Below are 27,071 nucleotides of genomic sequence, written 5' to 3'. Positions count from 1 at the left end.
CAATAACATAATTAGGGTCCTGCTTATTTAGATGTTATTTAAACTTCCCACAAGTACATGAATTAAGGGGACACAAGGAAATTCTTTGATATCTGGGCGATGCCTTCAAATTAAATCTTTATTTTGTGAAGGACTTAAAGTTTTTGGCAGTCATACTGATGACCTGAATACCCACAAAGGGCCTTAATTAATATATATAGATAAGATGTCGAGCGCTTAAAATAAAATGTTGTGAACACAAGATAAGACGTCGAGCACTCAAGATAAGATGTCATGCGCACAAGATGAAATGTTGAGCGCTCGAGATAACTTCGGATGCCGAGTGCACAAGATATGATGTTGTGCGCTCAAAATAAGATGTCATGTGCATGAGAAAAGATGTTGTGTGCAATAGATAAGATGTGGAGCGTTTGAGATAAGATGTTGTGCGTTCGAGACAAGATGTCATACACGCGACAAAAGATGTCAAACACTCAAGATAAGATGTCGTGCACACGAGATAAGATGTTGAGCGCTCGAGATCAGATGTCCTGTGCTCAAGATAAGATGTCGTGCGCATGACATAATTTATTCTAAAAAAATTATTTGCATGTCCTAAACATACCACAGTAAAAAATGAAAACGTATCGACAAAAGTTTTGCTGCACACTTTTAGACTAAATAAAATGGTGTAAAAGTTACTGGCAGAGTTCTTAACTTTGATAAAAGTTCATGCTGTCATCTTAGGGAGGTTTCAATTTTATACTGATACGGGTAATGGTACATGTATAATAAGGATTTTTCAATAAACATCTGTGTTATTGAAATTCAGAACCTACACGTTTCACACAATTTTGACGATCAAGTTAAATATGTTTTTGTTAAAATATATTTGAAGATTTACATCTATCGAGGAACTTGATTAAATCTATTGAATATACTATATTTTAGCTGACACACTGTTATGATCATCATCATCATCATCATCGTCATTACTATCTAGAGATTTTCTAGTCATACAGGTACACGCGTAAGTATGAAATAGCAACCTCTAAGTAGAAACAAAGGTGGTCGCCATATTTACTTTCATCCCAAAGCCGTGGTAAAATTACACCTGAAGTATAAAAATACATATCACCCAATCCTTTAAACTGAAAAAATACCCCCCTAATATTACAATAATTTGAAAACAATCTTAGTTTTATAGGATAACAAGCCAAGATTGTAGCAATATCTATTTTTCTAAAACTGTCAAAATGTTTAAAGATACAGTATGCGCGTCCTTCACTGAATATTTTAGCAGATACAAGTTTTGAGTTAAATTAAGGCAATCCTCATCTAGTACATGCTTATTTTATTTGGTTAAATATATAAACATACATTGTGGATGTTTTGCTGCTGTCTCAACATCTAGTTATAGTTTCTTGTTAAAAAATTACTTTAAGTGGCAATATATATAATTGAGCCGCAACATGAGAAAACCAACATAGTGCATTTGCGACCAGCATGGATCCAGACCAGCCTGCCCATCCGCGCAGTCCGGTCAGGATCCATGCTGTTCACTAACAGTCTCTAATTACAATAGGTTTTGAAAGCCAACAGTATTGATCCTGACCAGACTGCGCGGATGTGCAGGTTGGTCCTGACCCATGCTGGTTGCAAATGCACTATGTTGGTTTTCTCATGTTGCAGCTCATATATACTTTGTTTACTTATGCATTTGTCACTTCGTAGTATTTTAAACCACATGTACACATGTTAGACACAATATTTTATGTTCACATAGAAACTGTGTAGTAATTTGTTCATTTTTATCAAATATGAAATTTGTGCATAATATATCTTTAATATACTGAAACAAATAAACAAAACTACAGTGTTTTCATATTGGTTTAATTTCGATAAATATCAATTCAACAAACTCTTCAATGTAATAATTTACAACAAAGTTTCAGTCAATAAAATACAAAATACATATTTAACACAAATTACAAAACATTTTGCACTTTACATGATACATGCTTTCTGAAACAAGTATATACATGTATACATACAACTCTGAAATTAAAAGAAGCCAAGTGAGTCTTTGGAAAGTTATTTAGACCACATTACAGTACATACTGTCCTGACATAAATTACTCAAGATCATGACTAATTGCCTTAGATTCCTGCCCAGGTGCTACATTATCGCACCTATTTTATATAAAAATAAAAAAATTTCTCTTGACTTTTTGCAAGGGCATTACTGCAACACAACACTACAATAGCTAAATGATTTAACCCTTACCCCACTAAATTTCTATAATGAACTTGTCCATCTTTTAATTTGGACAGTACAATTAACTGTGAACCAAAAGGGCTGCATACCAAAACAAGAACTGTCAGTTGACAGTGCGCTCGACTATTCTCAGTGCTTGATAGTATAATATAAGCTATGAGTAAAACTTTAGCATTGCAATAAGCATACTCTATGTCTAAAAGGGACCATAATTCAGTCAAAATGCTTGATAGAGTTGTCTGCTCCTGTTTACAGACTGGGGTCATGATGGTAAACAAGTATGCAAATTATCAAAGCAATATCTCAATGAACTTTGAAAATATTTGGGGTGGTACGCAAACTTTAACATTACAATAAGCATATTCTAACATGGTTCATACACATTCTTTCAGACAAAATTCCCTGACATTTCCCTGACTTTTCCCTGACATGAAAGCATTTTTCCCTGACTTTTTGGTTCGGTACGATACAAACCAAGTCACCTAGTATGACTTTTGTTATCTTAAAATGTGCACATTTAGTGGTTCAATTTTAAATGAAAAATAGAATGTTGGCCTCCACCACCCCTACAGCCAACCCTTACCTCCTTTTTTGACAAACATTTACATTGTTTAATATTTTGTTTGTTTATTCCAAATCAACTGGATATGGAGCTGGTGATTATACAAAACACATTGGCAAGCAAAATGACATGAATTATCATGCATTAAAAAGTAATCAAATACACTGTTTCAAACAAACAAATGTTTTTATGTTATGACCAATAGACAATAAAGCAAGTACTTTTGGAAACCTGAACATATTAGCCAAATCGAACTGTTTTTCTGAACATAGCTTTACTAAATTACATTAAAATGGAATTGTCATTCTGATTACCAATTAAAAAGAGTAACATCTATAGGATATATACCATGCAAAACATCTTGGTAGCAAAAGCATGTCTTTAAGGTATTGTAGATAATATTATGTACAAGGCACCAGTATCACAAAAACATCCTTCTTCAAATATTGAAACTGTGTAAAATAATGACCATATGTTTGTGTTATTGGAGCCTTGTGTGTATATATAGTAATGGCTATGTGTAATGGACACTATACAGGAGAGAAGGGGATCGAATCATTAGATATAGCCATCACCAGATTTGCTCAGGAGGTAAGGGGTGCAAATCCCTTTCAGTTTCTTCTATATGGAATTTGAAAAATATGTAGAATATAGATATATGCATATAATTTAAAATTATGCTTTAATTGTTGTAAGTGTGATGAAAAAGGAAATATTTGAAGAAACTGCCTTAACCTTTACAAATTGTTGCCTAACCAGATCAGAAAATTCCCTGACATTTTCCTGACATTTTCCAAATTTCAAAATTTCCCTGACATTTTGTAAAATTCCCTGACAATTCCCTGACCTTGAAAAAAAAAATTTTTCCCTGACTTTTCCCTGACGCGTATGAACCCTGTCTAAGTCGAAAAGGGGCCATAATTCAGTCAAAATGCTTGATAGAGTTGTCTGCTCCTGTTTACAGAATGGTATCATGATGGTAAACAAGTATGCAAAATATCAAAGCAATATCTCAATGGACTTTGAAAATATTTGGGGTGGTACGCAAACTTTAACATTTCTGTGATGCTCACGCTCCCGCTAACGTCGATGCTGGGGCCAGTAGGATAGCTCCCCTATTCTTTGAATAGTCAAGCTTAAAAAATTGAAAGATCAGACTGCACAGATGTGCAGGTTGATCTTGATCTGCACTGGTTACAGGCAGAATAAATTGTGTCCAGCATGAAAAGGGTTAAACTTGTTGACACCACTGACTGAATCAAACAAAACATAAATATCAAAAATGCAACTTTGATTTGCTTACATGGAGTAAAAAATAATGTAAAGAATACATACCACACTTTTGGAAACTATTTTTGGCATCGTCAAATTTTAAACAACTTTAATAGCTAAAATAATGGTTCTATTTCTGTTTGCAGAATACCCGCTATTTATGATACTGCAAAAAATAGTATTTGCCTTCCATTTAAAGACCACATAAAAAGTTAATGTTTCAGGTGAAACTTGGCATAAATATTCAATGTATTAAACATCAGGTGTTAAAACCCTTCATTACAGTGTTCTAACCAAAAAGAAAGGAAATCAAATGTATTGTTGCAAATGTTCATGTCATACCCTACTGTTGAACTGAGGGTGATTTAAGCTTGTTAAGTTTATGCAAGTTATAGGGGGTGAACGATACACATGAAGTTTAATTAAGCCTTTTAATAACAATGTCCAACAGTAATATCTCATACTGTAAAATCATTTAATTTCGTGGGCATGAAATGTCGTAGTTTTGGTCAAAACAGCAATTTTGTAATGAATTCATGGATTTCAACTATTGAACATGAAATGAATGGGAATTTTACTTGTTCGCTGGGATTAAATTTTGTGGATTGACTCAACCATGAAAATTAGTCCTCCATGAATATTAATGATTTCACAGAAATCAAATTTGCACATGCCTAAATGGCCACTGCAGACCAGTTTTTACAGGCATATATGCTTTTAATAATATTACTGGCACGCGAGTAGTCCCAGGACAGAAACTGCATACTGTGAAATCATTAATATTCGTGGGGGACTAATTTTCGTGGATTTCGTGGTTGAGTCAATCCACGAAATTTAGTCCCAATGAAGAAGTAAAATTCCCATTTATTTTATATTATAAAGTTAAAATCCACAAATTCATATCCCCACGAAATTGCTGCTTTGACCAAAACCACGAAATTTCATGCCCACGAAATTAAATGATTTTACAGTATATTTCCTCCTCAAAAGCTTAAACAATATCAAGAATAAAAACGATTTACATATAAACCTACCTTAGCTCCGGTATTACCAGTTTAGGGTTTTTCCTGTGAAATGACGCCACGTTCACGGGGGACTAGCGAGGTTGGAATAGGGGTCTGTAGAACGTCAAATTTTAACATGCTCAATATTTACATTAAATGCCCAGACACTAATCTTTCATGAATATATTTATCGGGAACTGCCCATATGAGTTTAGATTATGTAAAAGACAAATGATATTTTATATAACTGTAAAAAGATCACAAGTTTGCGTCATATTTATTTGTCCCGGCCACACGGAAATTGCGACAACAGAAAATAGAATAATTATGCTTAAGTTACAGATATCTAGACAATGTAGTGCTATAACACCTCGAAGATCTTTAATATTTTGGCAAATTAGTATTGTTGTCACAAAGAAAATAAGTTTTCTTGTTGAAAGTGTATGTATCGTCTGATAGTCGTGAAGTAAAGACATGTAGCCTTAATTTTAAAACCCTCCAGAGGGGCCTCTCTTGCGCATGCGCATTAAAAACTGAAGCCCCGCCAGAGAAAATGTAAACAAGTAACCATGCGGTAGGATTTCCATGTTAATTATACTCAAATGATAACCTGTGAAAAAATGATCTTGATAAACTTCTTCAAAACAAGGGTCTGTATGATTAGGCACAAAGATATGTAAACGATTCGCGAAAATAGAGCGTTGCGGGCGGGTGTCCGGGGACTACTGCTTTCCGGGGACTACTCGCGTGCCAGTACCCTTTGAGTAAGTGAAAAGTTTGCAACATTTCAATCAGAGAAGTACACTATATTTTTGGATAAATACTTTTGCCATGTAGAACGGCAAGTAATCTGTCAACTACCATTTTCTGATATCTAACTGCAAAAATATGCTGTAATATTCTGTCAATCACAGATGTTCAATAATACTGCTATAACATTTTTATATTACCTGAAAATAACATCACAATGAAATTTTAATTCATCTACATCAATGTATAATTCATTTAAAGTAAAAAACATCTGTGTGGAATAACAGCAGAATCTGACCCCTGTGAAGTTTTTCATCCCTTGCGATAAAATCAATACTACAGACTAAGTGGGATAAAAACTGAAAAAAGCTCTTCAGGTCCCCTGCAATAAAGTTTAGAAATGAATCTGAAATATATTCAGCCATTTACACAATATGCTGGTAGAGGTGCACAATTTGTATATACCCGGTACAATGCACTAACTACAATATAAACATTTGAATGACCAGTGACTTTAGACAAAATGTATACGGTCAATTACTTATACAACAAGAGGGCCATGAAGGCCCTGTATCGCTCACCTGACCTATTGACCTAAAGATCATAAAGATTAACATTCTGACCAAGTTTCATGAAGATGGTCATAAATGTGGCCTCTAAAGTATTAAATAGTTTTTCCTTCGATCTGGCCTAGTGACCTAGTTTTTGACTCCACCTGACCCAGATTTGAACCTGACCTATAGATCATCAAGATTAACATTCTGACCAAGTTTCATTAAGATAAGGTCATAAATGTGGCCTCTACAGTGTAAACTAGCTTTTCCTTTGATTTGACCTAATGACCTAGTCTTTGAACCCACCTGACCCAGATTTGAACCTAACCTATAGATCATCAAGATTAACATTCTGACCAAGTTTCATTAAGATACAGTCATAAATGTGGCCTCTAATGTGTTAACTAGCTTTTCCTTTGATTTGACCCGGTGACCTAGTTTTTGAACCCACCTGACCCAGATTTAAACCTAACCTATAGCTCATCAAGATTAACATTCTGACTAAGTTTCATTAAGATACAGTCATAAATGTGGCCTCTACAGTGTAAAGTAGCTTTTCCTTTGATTTGACCCGCTGACCTAGTTTTTGAACCTACATGACCCAGATTCGAACTTGACCTAAAGATCATCAAAATTAACATTCTGACTAAGTTTCATGAAGATACAGTCATAAATGTGGCCTCTACAGTGTTAACAAGCTTTTCCTTTGATTTGACCTGGTGACCTAGTTTTTGACCCCAGATGACCCAATATTCAATTCGTCCAAGATCTTATTGAGGGTAACATTCTGACCAAGTTTAATTAAGATTGGGCCAAAAATGTGACCTCTAGAGTGTTAACAAGCTTTTCCTTTGATTTGACCTGGTGACCTAGTTTTTGTCCCCAGATGACCCAATATCGAACTCGTCCAAGATTTTATTGAGGGTAACATTCTGACCAAGTGTCATTAAGATTGGGCAAAAATTTTGACCTCTAGAATGTTAACAAGCTTTTCCTTTGATTTGACCTTGTGACCTAGTTTTTGACCCCAGATGACCCAATATCACACTCGTCCAAGATTTTATTGAGGGTAACATTCTGACCAAGTTTCATTAAGATTGGGCCAAAATTATGACCTCTAGAGTGTTAACAGTCAAATTGTTGACAACTGACGGACGACGGACCAAGGGCGATCACAAAAGCTCACCTTTGAGCACTTCGTGCTCAGGTGAGCTAAAAACAGGCAAAAGCTACTATCAAAAGTCACATGACATGGTAATATAATACTAATTCAAACAACCTATAAATTACTGCTTTTCAAGCTATGTTTACAACAGTCATCGACAAAAAGTAGAGGGAAATGTCCCTGTAAAATCAGGGGTGTAAAATTCAACACACCCACTTGCTTTGGTGAGTTAAAGTCAGGCTAGGACAAGTGCAATTTCCTGTATACTCGACAGACAGGGCTAGTGCTTTTTGTGACACAGAGTTTCCAAACTTCATCTAAATATGTTCTGAATTGCCTCGTACACGCTTTAAAATTCAACTGCACAAATATCATGATTAACAGGTATAATATAATGTAAGTTTGTCTGTTAAATCATTTACATAGCATGATTCACTTGTCAGTTTGTCAGTCTTAATCTTTACAATAAATACAGGTAAGTTAGTCCAGGCATGAAGATATTTTATCAGCCTTGAAGTTTTTATATTCAGTGCTTTATATCTCATACTGTGTGTCACATCTGATATCCATAAACACCTGGTGGGCCGACGAAAGAAATTTTATTTCCACAAGTGAGAGTTCTGTATGGGCCAGTTGATCATCCTGGCTACTAGTCCAACAGGGTGAGTTGTGAAAAAACAAAAATTTCAAACCCCTAAAAATAAATTAGCAACCACTGATCTACATATTTTCATTTTTTGTTTACAGCGGCAGCAAATTTTCTGGCTTCAAGGATCCTTGATCTGCTACTGCACCGACTTGACAAAGGTGTGTCCTCGCCACTTGACAACCCAAAGTTGAAACTCTGTCTCGGAGACTCGGCTGGAAGGGTATCACAGGTCGCTCTAATAGATGCAAACCTGAAACAATACAAGAGGAGTTAGATATTGTTACTGAAATAAGACTTATTATTTTATTAATATTAAATAATAACATTTATTTTGGCGCATCAAGCTTGGTGTGTATCCAAGGTTACCAAATTAAATTTGGTATTTGGATACACTCGGCATTTTCCGTATCCAGTAATCATTAGCGTGTGACCACTGGTCAGTCAATTCATAATTTTAACAGGTCTAAAACATTGTGGAATAATACTATTTTCACTTGGGTATTGATTACATTTTACTCGGACTTTATCATAGACTCCCTGTGTAAAATCTCAAATTTTAAACTAAAATAAAGGTATTAAGGTTTAGGAGTATATCACCAAAACACAGAAATATTTTATAAACGAACAACATCGTTACCAATATTTTACCTGACCATTACATGTTCTGCCGTACTGTCCCGTACTGAAAATATTCTGAAAAAGTTGTCCCCCTTTGAAAATGAATGCCATTTGTAAAGAAATGAAAATAAAAAATCGCTGAAAACTGTGTTCCACCTAGTTATGTGAAATTTCAACACTCGCATGCTATTACAAATGCATCAAAACAAACATGTGTAGCAGTTCCTTGAAAATGGTGAGTTTTTAAAAGCGCTTGACTGTCTGGAAGTGGGGCCTGTTTAAACAGTTCTTTTTTCGGAATTCAATGGTTATATCAGTACTACTGACACTTGTTTTGTAGAGTAATATAAGTAATATACACGCTATCATTACAAAAACAACAAAACAAGTGTCAGTATACTAATATAAACATTGAATTCCGAAAAAAAGACTGCCTGAATGGGACCCACTTCCGGGCAGTCAAACGCCTTCAAAAACTCACCATTTTCAAAGAACTGTTACACATGTTAGTTTTTATTCATTTGCAATCGCATGCGAGTGTTGAAATTTCACATAATTAAGTGGAACACAGTTTTCAGCAATTGTTTATTTTTATTTCTTTACAAATGGCATTCATTTTCAAAGGGGGACAACTTTTTCAGAATATTTTCAGTACGGGACAGTACCGCAGAACATGTAATGGTTAAGTAAAATATTGGTAACGATGTTATTCGTTTATAAAATATTTCTGTGTTTTGGTGATATACTCTTAAACCTTAAATCCATATAATATTTCAATAAAACTTCAAAGTTTTGTTGTTTGTAGCATCATCAGGGGCATGTGCAGTGAAAAATCTAAATTTGATTTCTAAAATAGTGTGATATTTACTTCTAAACTCACTATATGTTCATTGTAAATGTACTTCGATATACCCAAGTGGAAACTGGCAGGTACTTGAAAATGCAGCTCTCTGATTGGTCAGTTAGAACCCCTAATGAACAGTGATGTCATGGTAAAGTTATGAATAGTCGGCATGTGTACAACCAACAGAAAATGAAATGGTTTCAAAATATATCTGTCAACATCGTTATTTTGCTTCAAGTAGAATGCTTAGCTTGGTCTGGCATTGGTACAAAATGCTGTCAAATATCGTAAAAATGGATATTGGCGGCGAAAACCAGGATTTCGAAGGTAATTTTTATCCTCAAAATTTTTGTCTGTTCGCACTCGTGAAATCACAATTGAGTTTATGAAAATGGCATGGCATCTAGCATTAACATTGTTAAGAATATTGCAGCTGTATTAAACATACATTTGAAGTAAAAGTTTGGTGCCACTTGTAACCTAGTAGAAATAATGAATGTTGTTTCGTATTTTCTTGGGAACCAATAATTTCTCGGTGGTCGTATACTCGTAATAAAATTAATTACACTGGTGACACACGTCATTCATTAGAATCATTCTACGTGCAACCAACTACGTAGACAAAATGTATTCTCTTAAATATAAATGTACGTGTCCGAGGAAATGCGCTAAGTTGTCTTTTTAGTCGTGCTGTCCGATTATGTTTATCCGAAAATTTGCTAGTCAGATAAACACGCGAAGTCTCGTTGGTAAATGCCTGTTAGAAAAATATAGATTATTGTTATTATGTGGGATAGGTATGGATTATATCATTAGATAGGCAAGTTTTCCTATCAGGTCGGGCTATAGGAGTGATCGCCCTGACGTCACGCATCAACACCTGTTTATCTGGTGGTGGGTAAAACAAAATAGTTTTACATCGTTTGTGTATGGGATCGGAATTTTCAATTTTTAACAACTTCTTCGTTCATTTATGGATTTTAAAAATTCAAAAAGTTTTGAAATGCTTACGATTTTCATATTTTCTTATTCAAATATCTTTTGAAAATGAATAACCGTTTTAAATGACATATGATTTTAATAGCAGCGTAGCGATGCTCCAAACTTTTAGAAAAAACACTGTAAGTTAAGCGTTCATAATTAATCCATTTTATTTCGAAATAATGATTAAAAGTTATCAATAAATTGCTTGTTTTATATTCTTTCCATTGATCAAAAAATTATTGATATTATTTGTATTTTAAGAAAGTTTAAGCCGTTAGAAAAACATCACTGTAAACAAAAAACATGGACGCTCGGCGTCTGCCCACCCGATCTTTGTCTTATCAGTTCTAAAAATAGAATATACAACGGATTTGTGTACAAACACGATCTCTCCTATTGTCTATCTAAATTAAATGTTGTATGGATTACAAATTGTTTGTACTCGGAAATTGTTGTTGTTTACTACATAGGAAAGATAACTCTCGCACACGACGTACGGTTTCAATACTCATGTTTAGGCCAGGATAGAAGTATTAAAAAACTTGGTTTAATTAACTTACGTAATAGGGTAATTGCCAGGAAAATAAATGGATTTAATTTCATTTAAGTAATTGTTATTTTTATACTCGTAGAGTCTGAAAGAATGTTTATATGGAAATACAGTACATTCTATAAAGAAACAAAACACTTGTGATCATTGATATTAATGCGGCCTATCACAGTACTCTGTCTATGGTCAGAATTAAGGCACAACGATCTGAGGTAAATGTCATTATTGAAGTTTTTAATTTACCATTTGTTTACTGCCTTCCATTTTAATTTAATAGACATCCTGCATGTCCTTATTAGTCTAAAAAAATGAGACCTCGGGTAGGTCGATTTTACATTCTGACATTTTACGTTGAATATTTACCAGTCAAAAAAAAAAAAAATATATATATATATAACAATATTCAAGGCCTGAGTACAATTACTGGGACTAGCATGTCCTAGGACATTAGTAAAATCAGTGATAGAGAATTTTGGGGGAGAATTTAGCTGCTTATACAAATATAATTTCACATGGGGAAAGTTACAAAGACTCATATATAACAACATTATTATCAATTACACAATTTTGTTAACTTATAAATGAGCATAGCATTCCGACACGATTATCCACTACAATAATCTGGCAGATAAGTACTTGCCTTGAAAGTTATCCATGTAATTTATGGCTGAATAATTTAATTTTGTGTATGTTAATTGAATATATAGATAAATTTTATTTGAGGTCAGTATTTGTACACTTCAGTCGTTTCAATCGGTCTTCATAGGAGGAAGGATTGTAATTTCGTACAGGCACTAATTTTGTCGGCAGTTATTAAGCTAATTATCTTAATTAATAAATATTTAGCATGATCACTTGGTTCTAATGTTTCTTTTGTAGATACTTCTACATCTAGCATATAATATTATGTCTGCTAAATTGGATGGCATGGTTTAATCATGCAGTCACCCAGTTCAGTTTCTATTTACTTTGTCATGTTACAAATTAGCTTTAGTATAACTGCACTTCTACACTCTATATAAGCAGGATAACTGAATAATAACAAATTTGCTTATTAAGGACATACACTCTGCATAACAACATATTGTAAAAAGTCTGTTCAATTTTTATTACAGTGCATAAATGCTCAACTTCTAAATTATGTATTACAAATTCCTGTATTGAATATGGTACCAACACCAAGTTTTATATTGCAAGACAATGGTACTATTACAGGCAAAATCAATGTGTTTCATGTGCAAACTTTTAAGCCTGATTCACATTTAATGGGGATGATTGGGCAAAGAACTGGTCCCTGTGCCTGTGGTCTCATGATCGCAGCTTAAATAATATATAATGTTTTGAAACAGGTAAATTTAAGGGATATGGTGGAAACCGTAAATTCATTAGTCCAATGTTGCAAACATATAAAATCCCAAAACAGATTATAGTTAAGCAATTAAAAACAATTTTAGCATTTAATATACATACATATTTAGGTTGGCAGTCACAAATAATCTAGCGTACAATAATAAGAAATGTTAGTAACTAAAGAAAAGTATTATTCTAAGAGTAAGGTTCGTTATGTGAATGTTTTAAGTGTGACAATCTCGCGAATTTGCATGACAAACAGTCTGTCTGTTTTTGATATTTTCAATTTGTCTTTTATGCAATGAGTCTATAATTTATAAACAACAAAAAGAAAACAATGACAGCAACAACAGCAACAAAAATCTACCATGATTCAGTTGGGTTAAAAAATAAATTAAAAAAAATAAATAGGGCGATGATTGTAATATAAATTTTGTAGTAGTGACAGGTCGGAGCTTGAATTCCACATTATCGTGTTACAATTGAAACAGAAACTGTTTCACCATTAATGCTAAATATATAAATTGGATGTGATTAAAGGGCTTTAATTAAAAGAAATTATTGAATCATTGCTGTACTTTTAATTTTAACTGTTTGTATGAAAAAGAAACAATAACACAAAATTTACATCAGAAATAGAGCGCACGAAATATCATTCAAGGCCTAATTTGTGCATTAGACAATTTATATTTTGTCATTATGTCGGTTAGAACATCCATAAGTATCATTGATAATAATAATAATAATAAAAAAAATGGGTATCAGTATGAATACAGTTAGTACAGGATCAAGTAATTGGGCAACATAACTGACTTTGTCCTGAAAGCAAGAGCCTGATAAAGCAGGATAAAAGATGTCATAGTCATCATCATTAATTTTGAAATAAACAGAAGTTGTCAAAGGCTGCAAGTTTCTAAGACAACTTTGATTAGGTTTGTAGTAAGTCATTAGAATTTTGGGGGAATAAATTTTTCAAATTTATTGTGGCGGAAAATTCTATGACTGGGCGAGCAGGCAGGCGCATGCTCTTGTAGAATATAGGTCAGATTTAATGTTACAATCTTTTGGTGGTTGTATGTTGTTGTTGTTGTTGTGATGTATTCTGCTAGGTCGGTTGGCAGTATATCAAACCATTGGTTGCTTGTCTGTTGTTAAAGTGATACTAACAGCTAGCTCTGTTAACACTTTAGTGTGTTAACCGCTAGGTCAGTTAAATTGTGTTAACCGCTAGGTCGGTTAAATTGTGTTAACCGCTAGGTCGGTTTAAAGTGTGTTAACCGCTAGGTCGGTTTAAAGTGTGTTAACCGCTAGGTCGGTTTAAAGTGTTAACCGCTAGGTCCGTTTTAAGTGTGTTAACCGCTAGGTCGGTTAAAGTGTGTTAACCGCTAGGTCGGTTATAGTGTGTTAACCGCCCGGTCGGTTAAAGTGTGTTAACCGCTAGGTCGGTTATAGTGTGTTAACAGCTGTGTCGATTTAAAGTGTGTTACCGCTATGTCAGTTAACAGATAGGTCAGTTTACAGTGTGAACTAGGTTTTGCCCATTACTACGTAGCGTAATTCCTAGTTTCACAAGTCCGCAGTCTGCAGTTGCTATTTTAATCAATTTATTGAAAACATGCGCTTGCTTGCTCGTCAGTCAGTGAGCCTGATATCATGCGGCCTTTTCTGCCACTTATTAATATGATTGATATACAATTTTGTTCAATACCCTTTGGTGTAACTTGTTTGTATGTTGAAGTGTTGACCTGGAATAAAGTATTATCGCTTTAATATATAATGTTGCTAGTTATTTCCTTGAGAAGTCCTAAAATAAGACTTATTATTTTATTAATATTAAATAATAACATTTATTTTTGCGCATCAAGCTTGGTGTGTATCCAAGGTTACCAAATTAAATTTGGTATTTGGATACACTCGGCATTTTCCGTATCCAGTAATCATTAGCGTGTGACCACTGGTCAGTCAATAGTCGGCATGTGTACAACCAACAGAAAATGAAATGGTTTCAAAATCCCACCCACCACTCCCATTTAGGTGCCATGCCATTTACCTGCCATATTGTTAGTGGTTCATGTCAGTGAATATCTAGTAGGTCACCATTTGCAACCTATAATATTATATATATTAAAAAAAAAAAAAAAAAGATGCAAAATTGATCTGTTTTAAATGGTTCGGGATTGCAGGTGTTTGGCAGTTACATGTCTCTGTATAGTACGGAACATAGTTTAAATTATTCGAGATCAGTTTAACAAGTTTGTTTTTAGTGGAGTAGCTGGTACATGTATGGTGACATATCTTGTTATTTACAATGATTAATATGCATGTATTTTGCAATATACTGCCGGTGGAGTTTTATATATTTTCAGGCTGTTTATGCAGTAAGGAAGGAAAGTTGTGAACAGTCAGTAAATAAAAATGGACAATATACCACGCACAAATGGTATACCAAGCACAAATGGAAGGAGTACAAACAGTATTTAAAACCATTACGTGATGCCTGTTTAACATGGATATACATACAAGCTAAATTACTAAGCTAGTCAAGTGGATTGTATAAATCAAATTTATCCAAAGCCTCTGGGAATGTGGAATAGAAACTTGAAAGCAACAAGTTTAGAAACTAGAATGACTTTAATTAACAACCGCTACAAATGTCACAATAATTGTTTTAACATGAACTTTCCATTTGATCCATCACAAAGCAGGAAAATTCACAAACGCTGGAATCCTAAAACTTATATATAAATTAGACACACCTTGTCTATTGGGACAGGCCTTGTCACAAACAAACAGTAATTGCCTGTAACAAAACTAGGAGACATACAAAAGGAATTGTTCAAAAATATCAGCTGCAGTGGCACTTACCAGGACATTAGCTTAGTATGTCATGACAGGACAGTGAGTAAGATGACAATATTACAATAGCAAGAGGAGAAATATAAATATACTCTCTTATAGTAATATGTATTACTTATTGTTTGCAAAAGTGTTTTAATAACTTGTAACACTAACATGTGTAACAGAAAACACTAATATATGTAATATAAGTAATTAAGCCGAGACTGGAAAGATGTTTGTTCAAATGTAGTTTTATCAATAGACTTACGCAAATGGAAACCAAGAAGCGGTCAGCTCCTTAATATCGAAGAACAATTAATCAAGGGATGTCTCAGTAATGGTCTTCACATAAACATAAAATACTTTTTCAGCAGTGACAATATTATTCCATGCTTCATTTCGGGGATGTTCAGTTGCAATGATACTGATTATATTGTGTGAATTAGCCATATTTTGTTTTTACATGTTGAAAGTTGCATAAATAGTGCAATGAACTTTGGGCAGTATGAACTTTGAGCAATCAATGTTTCCTGAATTCAACTGATGTACTTTTATATGTTATATAAATTGCATAGTCAGCCAGGTCATGTAATCCAACGCTTTCCCGTACTTTTCTCTCAAAGAGTTTTTAGGGTTTTGGTGCGCGGATTACAAATAAAACTTGTATATGATTTTATATTGCTTAATCTCTGTTCATTGCACTATTTACTGTTTATGCCACGAAGAACTAACTTGTTCATAATAAGTTATTCAGATTCATGTCATTCACATTACCGTCTATGTTATATATTTTGGATGGACTTTTACATTATTATGTTTTAGGACCATGTTAGACTGGCTGTAGCCAAATATGCTATTCTACTTTATAAACAAAAAAAAAAAAAGTTACTGATTTGAATATGAAATCATTCTGATATTTATCCTTTTCCTGGAAAATGTTTTACGAAGTTTCAGTTCTATATATAATTGGAAACATTATTTCTTATGATTCTGTTGTTACCTCTGAATGTATTTAGTAGAAAATGAAAAGATAAATGCAATGATTTAACTTTTAAGTTTAAGTAAACTATTATATACATTAATTTAGGATTCTGTCGCACTGATAAGGATCTCCAACTGACATCGAGTAAGCATGTGTATTTACCATCACTTATCCAATTCGAGCCTAAATTCATCTCATTGATAGGTTGAATCTTGTAGATTTTAACTTTAGTATACTACGGGTGACTATGGTCGCAATACTCCTTGTCCTTGGTAACTTGGGTGGCTGTGGTCACAATGCTCCTTAAGTAGTTTAAGTTTTGGCGTCTACATGCTAAATTTGCCAGGAGTTCATTTACCTAAATCAAACATTTGAGTGGATAAGGCAGTTTTTGCAGTGATAATTGAGATCTTGTAGATTTCAACTTGCTGTACTATGGGTGACTATGGTCACAATGCTCCTTAGGTATTTTGGGTTGTCGTCTACACCCTTAAATTATCCTAACTGCTTTTGCCTAAATCCAATTAACATTCTTGTTAATAATGTGTATGTTATTGTCATAATACAACTAAACGGGGATAATGTTACAACACACGGGTTAGTTTCATAACAGGAGAGATGTATGCTATTATGGCTGTTTTAAGTGTGACAACTTTTTCTACGGTTGTATGTTGTTGTTGTTGCGATGTATTCTGCTAGGTCGGTTGGCAGTATATCAAACCATTGGTTGCTTGTCTGTTGTTAAAGTGATACTAACAGCTAGCTCTGTTAACACTTTAGTGTGTTAACCGCTAGGTCAGTTAAATTGTGTTAACCGCTAGGTCGGTTAAATTGTGTTAACCGCTAGGTCGGTTAAAGTGTGTTAACCGCTAGGTCGGTTTAAAGTGTGTTAACCGCTAGGTCGGTTTAAAGTGTTAACCGCTAGGTCCGTTTTAAGTGTGTTAACCGCTAGGTCGGTTAAAGTGTGTTAACCGCTAGGTCGGTTATAGTGTGTTAACCGCTAGGTCGGTTATAGTGTGTTAACCGCTAGGTCGGTTAAAGTGTGTTAACCGCTAGGTCGGTTATAGTGTGTTAACAGCTGTGTCGATTTAAAGTGTGTTACCGCTATGTCGGTTAACAGATAGGTCAGTTTACAGTGTGAACTAGGTTTTGCCCATTACTACGTAGCGTAATTCCTAGTTTCACAAGTCCGCAGTCTGCAGTTGCTATTTTAATCAATTTATTGAAAACATGCGCTTGCTTGCTCGTCAGTCAGTGGGCCTGATATCATGCGGCCTTTTCTGCCACTTATTAATATGATTGATATACAATTTTGTTCAATACCCTTTGGTGTAACTTGTTTGTATGTTGAAGTGTTGACCTGGAATAAAGTATTATCGCTTTAATATATAATGTTGCTAGTTATTTCCTTGAGAAGTCCTAAAATAAGTGTCGTCACTCTTTGTGTTTAGGTTTAAAGCTGTACAACTAAGATCAAACTTTTCAGTTCTTGTTGTACTTGTATGTGAAAATATACCAAAGTGCCCTTTCAGGAATACAAACAGGGTAAAACCATAAACTGTCATTTTGCTTGGTTACTTTGCTGTATTAATACATTCTACCCAAATAATATTATTATAAAACTATGTTCATTATTCATTTAAAAAAAAAACAAAAAACGTTTTTTATATGACTGAAAAATTGTTGAAGAAGACATTAAACCCGAACACACACACACACACACACTTAAAAGAAAATTAAAACAAAATAAACTGAAGTGTGTGACTTTTATCATTTAGATATAGAGATTGGTTTCCAAGTAAAAGACAAAATTGCTGATGTGTCAAAAAGTACAAAGAAAATGTTACTTTTGTTCTAGACTTTGTTCCAAACTCTTCATCTGTTCATCTGCACCCTTCATCTGAGTGTCCATCTGTCTCAAGCTTACAACTGGCAACAATATACAGTTTATCAACACAAATATCATTCAATTATGTTCTATAATTTTCCTTATCTAGATTTTCTGCTCTGCAAAATTAAAACATGTAGTTTTCTTGCTCTCACATGATTTTTCTTCATCTTCTAATGACTGATATTTTGCCACCATGAATAAATTAACAAGAGGGCCAAGATGGCCCTAGGTCGCTCACTTGAGAAACACACCATAATAGTGTAAACATGTTTGACCGCGTGATTTCATGGAAACAAATATTCTGGTCAATTTTCATTAGGACTGGACCAAAAATGTGGTCTCTTGAGTTTAAACAAGTATTTTCTTTGATATGATCTAGTGACCTAGTTTTTGACCCCAGATGACCTATATTCGAACTCGACCTAGATGTCATCATGGCAATCATTCTGACCAAATTTCATGAAGATCAATTGAAAAATAAGTCTCTATCGCATACACAAGGTTTTTCTATGATTTGACCTAGTGACCTAGTTTTTGACCCCAGATGACTCATATTCAAACCTGACCTAGATTTCATCAAGGCAATCATTCTGACCAAATTTCATGAGATCAATTGAAAAATACGCTCTTATCGCATAACCCCACCTATCGATATCACAAGTTTTCTTTGATTTGACCTAGTGACCTAGTTTTTGACCCCAGATGACCCATTTTCAAACTTGGCCTAGATTTTATCAAGGTTATCATTCTGACAAAAATTCATGAAGATCAGTTGAAAAATACAGCCTCTATCGCATACACAAGATTTTTCTTTGATTTGACCTAGTGACCTAGTTTTTGAACCCAGATGACCCATTTTCAAACCTAGCCTAGATTTTATCAAGGTAATCATTCTGATCAAAATTTGTGAAGATCAAGTGAAAAATATAGCCTCTATCGCATACACAAGGTTTTTCTTTGATTTGACCTAGTGACCTAGTTTTTGAACCCAGATGACCCATTTTCAAACTTGGCCTAGATTTCATCAAGGTTATCATTCTGACCAAATTTCATAAAGATCAGTTGAAAAATACAGCCTCTATCACATACACAAGCTAAATGTTGACAGACGACGGAAGCTGGACATCGAGCGATCACAATAACTCACTTGAGCATTGCTCAGGTGAGCTAATAAAAATCAGGACTCATCCTAGTTTTAGTGATTGAAAATATTTTCCTTCCATTAATATGACCCACATTGTTTTTAATACTTATAAAGTAGTTACTCTGGTCTCAAGAAAATGAAAGTTTAAGAAAGCAGTCTTTGGATGTTTATCCACTTTAAACAAAATATTAAAGGTATAGAATAATAAGATATGTTAGGGTAACTTACTTGTTGATGCAGACATGGGTCTCATTAAAGGAGCACCTTTAGCTACATGTTTCTTTATGTGAGCCTGTAAATATAGTACATACATGTAGCCAGATAACACACAATTTTGGCCAATTTTCACCACACTAGTTGGTATTGTGAATTACAATGATATCAGCAATGCATCACAGTAATCCTTACTAGCAAATAGGAACATGACTTATTGCAATATTTGTGTTTGAAACCTCCCTTATATGTCATACAGTTATAATAGTAAGAATACCTTAAACTGGGTATTTTTTGTGACACTTTTTCTTTTTGCCATTTACAGCAGAGCAGTCTAATTATCGCTGCTAAGATTTCGAGACATACGATATAGCTAATATCATGTAGTGGCATAATGCTGTGTATTATTTTGCACCTGATGAAATAAACCAAGAGATGCCTTTGATTTCTACCAAATGACTACAGATTGTACAAAACTGACAGTTTTTCTTTAATATTTCAAATCATATATGGAACCTACAGTCCCAAAGAAATATATATTTTAACTGTATTTGAGCAGGTTCCATTAATCCCTTTTTTTCGTATTTCACAAGACAACTTTTACAAACAGTATAAAAGAACTACTGCCCTTAAATGTTGAAAAATCCTGGCTCAAACAATAAAATCAAAACTATATACTCAAGATATTTTTTGAAAATTAAAAATGTTCCTATCAACATCATTAGAGTTCATTATACAGGGTTCTGCCGAGGATCAAAAATGGCGGGGACACATGTCCCCTTGGTATGAAAAATGTGGGAACATTTTCAAAATCTTGGGGACAACAACTTTTGACCGTATGTCATTGAAATAACACAGTAACATCATTAAAATTTAAGTCTTGGTTTTATTCCAACCACTGATACTCTTTAAATCAACTCTCCTGAAATTTGGAGTCACTTTCCTTTTTGGCTTCATCCGAATTTTCTGCACCCTTTGTGGTTTGATTTTGTGACACATTTTCAGTTTTGGAGACAATTAGTGTTGAATGGTAGACAGATTTTAAGCATTCAACAGACACACTTTCAATTTCACCTGCCGAGACAGTGGGTGGAGAATGGCTAACAAAAACGGATTTGTGTGGTCTATGGGGCCTTTTATGAAGCAACATGAAGTATTCTGCCGTTTATCATTGGACTAAATGTTTTTCTTATCTGCATGCAGATACAGAAACGTAGCTTAAAATTGTTCAATGTTGATCAAAATATCTTCTATTCGAATATGGAACTATTCGTAGGATCCCTATTCGTACTCGGTTCCGGTCGTCCCATATGTACATTAGTCCCCAAAATTTTCGTAACGCAACAAATGACGCTTCTAGACCAATTATAGTGCAACACTGTCAATTTTTAAATGAGATTCTCGCGATATCACAGCCTCAGCAGAACGCTGATTATATATTACGTATGATATGAATCCTATTGTTTTATAATCAAACAACAAGAGTGCCAGACTGTCACAAAATACGCCCGTCAGCGAACTTGGCCTAATTCAAGGGCCATAATCCAAGAGACTGCCTGGGGCGGTTTGGCTGGTTATCAACCTTGGATGAGATATTATGCCCACAAACATTGTCAGCAAGTTTGGTGAAGCTCGGATGAAAACTGTTCGACTAGAGAGCTGACAAGGCTAAATTCGCAGTTTTTCGAGTAATTCAAGGGCCATAATCCAAGAGTGCCTGGGGCGATTTGGCTAGTTATCAAACTTGGACAAGATATTATGCCCACAAACATTGTCAGCAAGTTTGATTAAGCTCGGAAGAAAACTGTTCAACTTAGAGAGCAGACAAGGCTAAATTTGCAGTTTTTCAAGTAATTCAAGGGCCACAATCCAAGAGTGCCTAGGGCGATTTGGCTGGTTATCAAGCTTGGCCGAGACATTATGCCCACAAACATTGTCAGCAAGTTTGGTGAATATTGGATAACAACTGTTTGACTTAGAGAGAAGACAAGGCTAAATTTGTAGTTTTTCAAGTAATTCAAGGGCCATAATCCAAGAGTGCCTAGGGAAATTTGGCTGGTTATCAAGCTTGGCCAAGATATTATGCCTACAAACATTGTCAGCAAGTTTGGAGAATATTGGATAACAACTGTTCGACTTAGAGAGCAGACAAGGCTAAACTGGCAGATTTTCGAGTAACTCAAGGGCCATAATCCAAGAGTGCCTAGGGCGATTTGACTGGTTATCGAACTTGGTCTAGATATTATGCCCACATACACTGTCAGCAAGTTTGGTGAACATCAGATAAAAACTCTCTGACTTAGAGAGCGGACATGCTTTGGACGCCGATCGCCCTCAGCCACGGGTGTCCACATAATACGCCCTGCTCTTTCAGAGACGGGCGTATAAAAGTCAAGTTAAAATTTATTACTTATAAGGTAGATTAAATAGTACATTAAAAATCAATGATACAGTGAGCACATACCCCATCAATGATTTCTAGGTCTGGTAGAACAGCCTGTATAGCAGAGTAGTAGTGCGGCATGGGTCCGTCCAGGGCACAGAAAGGATTCCCAGATATAAATAGCTCTACCAGTTCTGACATTTCTTCCAAATAATACTGAAATATTAAGGTCATTTACAAAAGCTAAATAGGATTTAATTCAACAAAGTGAAAAGAAGATATTTACAAAAGTTATAACACTTAAAACAAGAGCTGTCCATAAGACAGCATGCTCGACTTTTCTCTGTGCTTGACTTTGAATTAGAGCTTTGCCAGTAAAAACTTTACAAAACTTTAACCAAAAAATTCTAAGTTAAAAAGGGGCATAAATCTGTCAAAATTCAAATCAGTGTTATGGGGATTGTTTCTCCTCATGCAGACTTTGATAGTCAATAACTATTTTAAATTTCAAGTCAAAAGCTTTGATAGTAAAAGAGATATTTGATTTTATCAAAAACTTTAACCAAAAAATTCTAAATTAAAAAGGACATAACTCTCAGAATTCAAATCAGAGTTATAGGGATTGTTTCTCCTGGTGTAACTTTGATGATAGTAAATAACAGGGCTCCGGAAATTTGCCGGTTTGTCGGTTTTGGACCGATTTTTGACTTTTCAGACCGATTCCTGGAGTAAAAAAATCAAAAAAATCTGTTCCGTAAAAATGAAAAAAAATATATATATTTCGGTCTGAAATCTCAATACACGATGACCTGCCAAGCAGGAAACTGTTGATCGCACCCTCAGATAATCAATAAACATGTCAAACGGTCTGATTGTCACCTTGATAATCGGTCCGTAATTAGCGCGTGACGCAATCAGTGCTCGCGCGGCACATCTTTTAATGTTTGCAGACAGCCGACTGCAATGTATTAAACATTTTTGACTGGTTTCCAAATGTTTCTGACTGGATCCAAATGGTTTCAACGGGGATCCACTTCTTTTATTTAGAATCAGACGGATGTCTTTTTTCTCAAAAGGCTATGTTTGATCAGGGGTAAAAAACAAATGGTCACTGCATTTAATGAGACATCACACGGGAAACCGATATAAATAATTTTTATAATTACTTGATTTCTAAAAAATACATGATTCATTTGTTGTGACTCCAGTTGAAACAAGTACAGAAAATCGTCTTTGCAACCCGACTGTACATAAAAAAAGAAAAGAAAGAAAAAAAAATGGACTGGCAAACACGAATGATAAAGAAAACCGGAGTGGCGCTGTTTATCAAGTCGGTCTTTTAAAAAATGTTTCAAAATGAAATTTTGTTTACATCAGAAGAGAATTTTATAGAATGTAGCTGCTTGTTGAAGTACAACGCCAGCATAATGAAATATCTGTGGCCAACACGCGTAACCTTATGGTACTATACATGCGGGAAGTTCGATCTCGGCCTTCACATAACGTACACATTCGGTCCGCGGCAGAGTATTCTTAAAATACTGAGTATGTTTGGCAGAGAATATGTGTCGAGTAAATCGCTCTGACGCATTGTATTTTATAAAATTCCGTCAAAGAATGAGGAAACATCATAAAGTGTCTGCCGTGTATACGGTACCGAACTCACGTGCGTTGGCTTTTAGACTAGTTAGGTACACGGTGTCAATGCCTCGGCAATTTTATCTTGCAAGTATTTTCTCGGAAAAACATTGAAATTTAAGCAAAGTAACAATCACACATAACACTGAATAACTGTCTTCATTGTATGGTAATTCGCGGTGACCTGTAAATCATTTTTAATTCATGACATGCTTATTTCTTTACTCTATCACGTTTTACAAATATGTTATATATTGGTAACGTGGTGGGTGGGGTAGCGCCGATGTCATGATTTTCGTTTCGGACCGATTGAGTTCTCAAAATTTCCGGAGCCCTGGTAAATAAGTATTTTAAGTTTCAAGTCAAAAGCTTTGATAGTAATAGAGATATCTGACTTTATCAAAAACTTTAACCAAACCATTCTAAGTTAAAAACGGGCATAACTCAACCAAACTTCAAATCAGAGTTATAAGGATTGTTTCTCCTGGTGTAGACTTTGATAGTAAATAATTATTATTAGTTCCAAGTCAATAGCTTTGATAGTAACCAAGATATTTGACTTGATAAAAAATCTAACCAACCGCAACGGCGACGCTGGGGCAAGTGCAGTAGCTCTACTTTTTCTTCGTATGAGAGATTTATGGTTTATTGTAAATTAGGCTTTTCAGTACTCATCTGTTATCACTGTTATAAAGAAAACTAACTGTCCATAAAATGTTTTTGGGCAGAAGTCTATTGCTCTCTTCACAGTCAAAATTCTATGGTTTGATCTTGATCTACAAAATCATATTTTCATAAGAAATTGAATATTGATTTTGTTGCATTTTCATGCTCAAAGCCTGGTTTGTGTTTTTATATAACACTCTACAGACATGAGGAAACTAAACTGTCAAGACAAGTTTTTAAAAACATTATGTTCAGGCTTAAATAGGGTATAGAGAGATAGGCTTAAATAACGTATAGAGAGATAAAGAAACTGATAATATGAATAGCATTTCCTGGGGAATAAAGAAAGTGTCAGTTATGTACAAGTGTGGTAATGACTTACAAATTCGTCCCAGTCTGTGATTTCATTGTCGGTTAAATCCAGCACTTCAAGGGCAGGTAACTGTGTAGCGACTGTAGATAACTCATTTATATGGTTACCCATAGCCAGGAGGTCTTGTAGGGATCTGTAATATGCATTTTATTTAATACATTGAAATTTAATTGGATATTTATTTAATTTTTGAACTATTTACAAATCTCAGGCTACAACAGTAACACTAAACAGTGCAACTTCATCCTTTTTATAACAACCTCTGCAAGTCTTTCTGTGCATCTTTTAATACAAAATGTAGTTGTAGATCAACATGATTGTGTGCTTTTTAAAAACTTTTTCTAACTCAGCTCTTATTTCAATTTGTGATGAACATTCCATTAACTTCTTGTTTTACTCTGATTTTAAAAAAAGTAACTTGCAGAGAAGCGGTTCAGTTATTATTAGTAGGGTATAGACCCAAGAAACAATGGCTGGTGTTAACTGACTGCTGGCAGAGAAGCAAAATGTGTGAAACCGACTCTTTTAAAAATGGCTGACAAATTTCAAAAACTGGTATGTGCATGTAGGAATTTTTAACAGTAGGACTTCACAGTAGGTATTAAAAAATTCATTCAGATTTTTTTGTTACTTACTTTAACCTTCCCATTGTTTTTAAGCTGGACAGTTGATTGTTCGAGATGTTTAATGTCTGAAAGAACAAAATTTGAAGAAATTGGTACATTGCCTACTGCCTTTGTTAATGTTTCCATTCAATATATAGTTAAACCTGTGCTAAAAACACCTCCTGTTTATTTATAAATAGTACAATGTCACCCCCTTGCAAATATCTAGGTCTATTTTCATTTCGAAAGTCAAGTGTGGCTGAATATTTCAAAATGATTAAAACATTAGAACAGGTAAATAAAGCTAATTGTCCCTTTCCTTTTGTTCTAGCAACAGCTATGGTCATATGGCGAATGAGGAAAACCTCTGGTCAGACTAGTTTCTAGGCTATGATATATATATATATTTTTATTTTCATTTTTAAAATTGTGAATGTAGCAAGTCTATATCCTATGTCCAATATCCTTTCTGTAAAAACATTCAAATGTTTCAACAGGAAAATATGGAAGGTAAAGTAAGCAAACTTACCAGAAGTTTTGGAAGCCCACGTAGACCTGACAGGTCCGTGATCCGGTTACCGGACAAATCTATCTCACCCAGACGCTTGCATTTGCTCAGATCTGATACAGATCGTAAACGATTTCCTGAAGCATTCACTTCCTCTAAATTTGGTAAGTAGTTTAATGCCTGAAAATAAAGAGGCAAAACCAGACTGATGTAAAATTGGTCACACCTGAAAGCTGACAATTCATACAGTAACAGAGTGGTTAATATATATGAAACAGCTAATATGTAACTGGGCACTAACCTAACAGATAACAAAAAGTTAAGAGATAACAAAAACTTGCTGCCATTCAACACCAAGCAGTGGACAAGTTATGATGTTGTAATGTTGCTGGAACACTGAATGTTTTTGATCAGGTGTGTTACCAAGCACTTGTGATGTCACTGGCCAGTGTTCTGATATTCTACACACTCATAAAATTTCTAGGGGTAATATGACACTGTCAGGAAAGCATTTTTTTCACTGCTGAGAGCTATACTGATCATACTTTACCTTCCCCTTGGCCAACTATATACTAGATTTTCTAAAACTTCTACTGCACTGGGTATTAAAGTGTTCAAAACTGTTATATGACTTACTGTAAGGCTATCTAACATATTATAGCTGATATCTAAACTTGTAAGTTGAACACATATGGACAGTTCTGATGTTTCTATCTTCAACAACTGGTTACAGTCTATACGAAGATTTTTTAACTTCTTTAAGCTGTGAAGTCCTTTTCCTAATAAAAGAAAAAATTAAATTCTAAGATAAGAACTTTGAAAATATCTGAGCTTTTTCTTGAATAGAAAATGGTGACAACTCTACAAAGGTTGTAAGAAACATTTTTATGTGCTTCCGACAGCTCAACTGGTACAGTGGGCTGGTAAGTTGTGGTTACTAACCTGTGATACAGTACATTAGTGTGACTTTAGGTGTTCATTACAGCAATTAGCTAATAATACAGATCAAAGAAAAGTATTGTAAAGTATCAAAACATTGACAAGAACTCTGTAAAGGGGGACAATATACACCTGACTAGTTTTAGATCGTAGGAGGTACAACTACAAGGACACAGACATGTATCAAAGCTAACTTAAGAAGGAGGTACAGTGCCACTACAAACACACAGACATATATTAAAGGTAAGTTTAAATCGTGAGCCTATAATCTATTTGACCACTCAATTAAATACATAAAGTAATATCACCCAACAAATAAGCATTCATAGTGA

The 27,071-nt window shown here is 34.5% G+C and overlaps 1 protein-coding gene across 1 annotated transcript in view; it reads right to left on the bottom strand.

Annotated features, from left to right (window-relative positions):
* Positions 1–1,855: 1,855 nt before the first annotated feature.
* The window catches only part of LOC123563559 (protein phosphatase 1 regulatory subunit 7-like), a 46,680-nt gene continuing 21,464 nt past the window's right edge, over positions 1,856–27,071 (bottom strand). The window contains exons 10-17 of the mRNA XM_045356414.2: positions 26,437–26,579; positions 25,822–25,980; positions 25,323–25,378; positions 24,697–24,820; positions 22,092–22,226; positions 19,643–19,706; positions 18,227–18,308; positions 1,856–8,463 (exon numbers count right to left, since the gene is read on the bottom strand). Coding sequence (XP_045212349.2) covers positions 8,295–8,463; positions 18,227–18,308; positions 19,643–19,706; positions 22,092–22,226; positions 24,697–24,820; positions 25,323–25,378; positions 25,822–25,980; positions 26,437–26,579 — 932 coding nt within the window. The 3' untranslated portion in view covers positions 1,856–8,294. The remainder of the gene's footprint in view (positions 8,464–18,226; positions 18,309–19,642; positions 19,707–22,091; positions 22,227–24,696; positions 24,821–25,322; positions 25,379–25,821; positions 25,981–26,436; positions 26,580–27,071) is intronic.

Source organism: Mercenaria mercenaria, chromosome 2 (genome assembly GCF_021730395.1).
Source record: "Mercenaria mercenaria strain notata chromosome 2, MADL_Memer_1, whole genome shotgun sequence".
In the NCBI taxonomy this organism is placed as follows: Eukaryota; Metazoa; Mollusca; class Bivalvia; order Venerida; family Veneridae; genus Mercenaria; species Mercenaria mercenaria.
The sequence above is the reverse complement of the archived record's forward strand: the minus strand, read 5'-3'. Positions and strand labels throughout refer to the sequence as shown.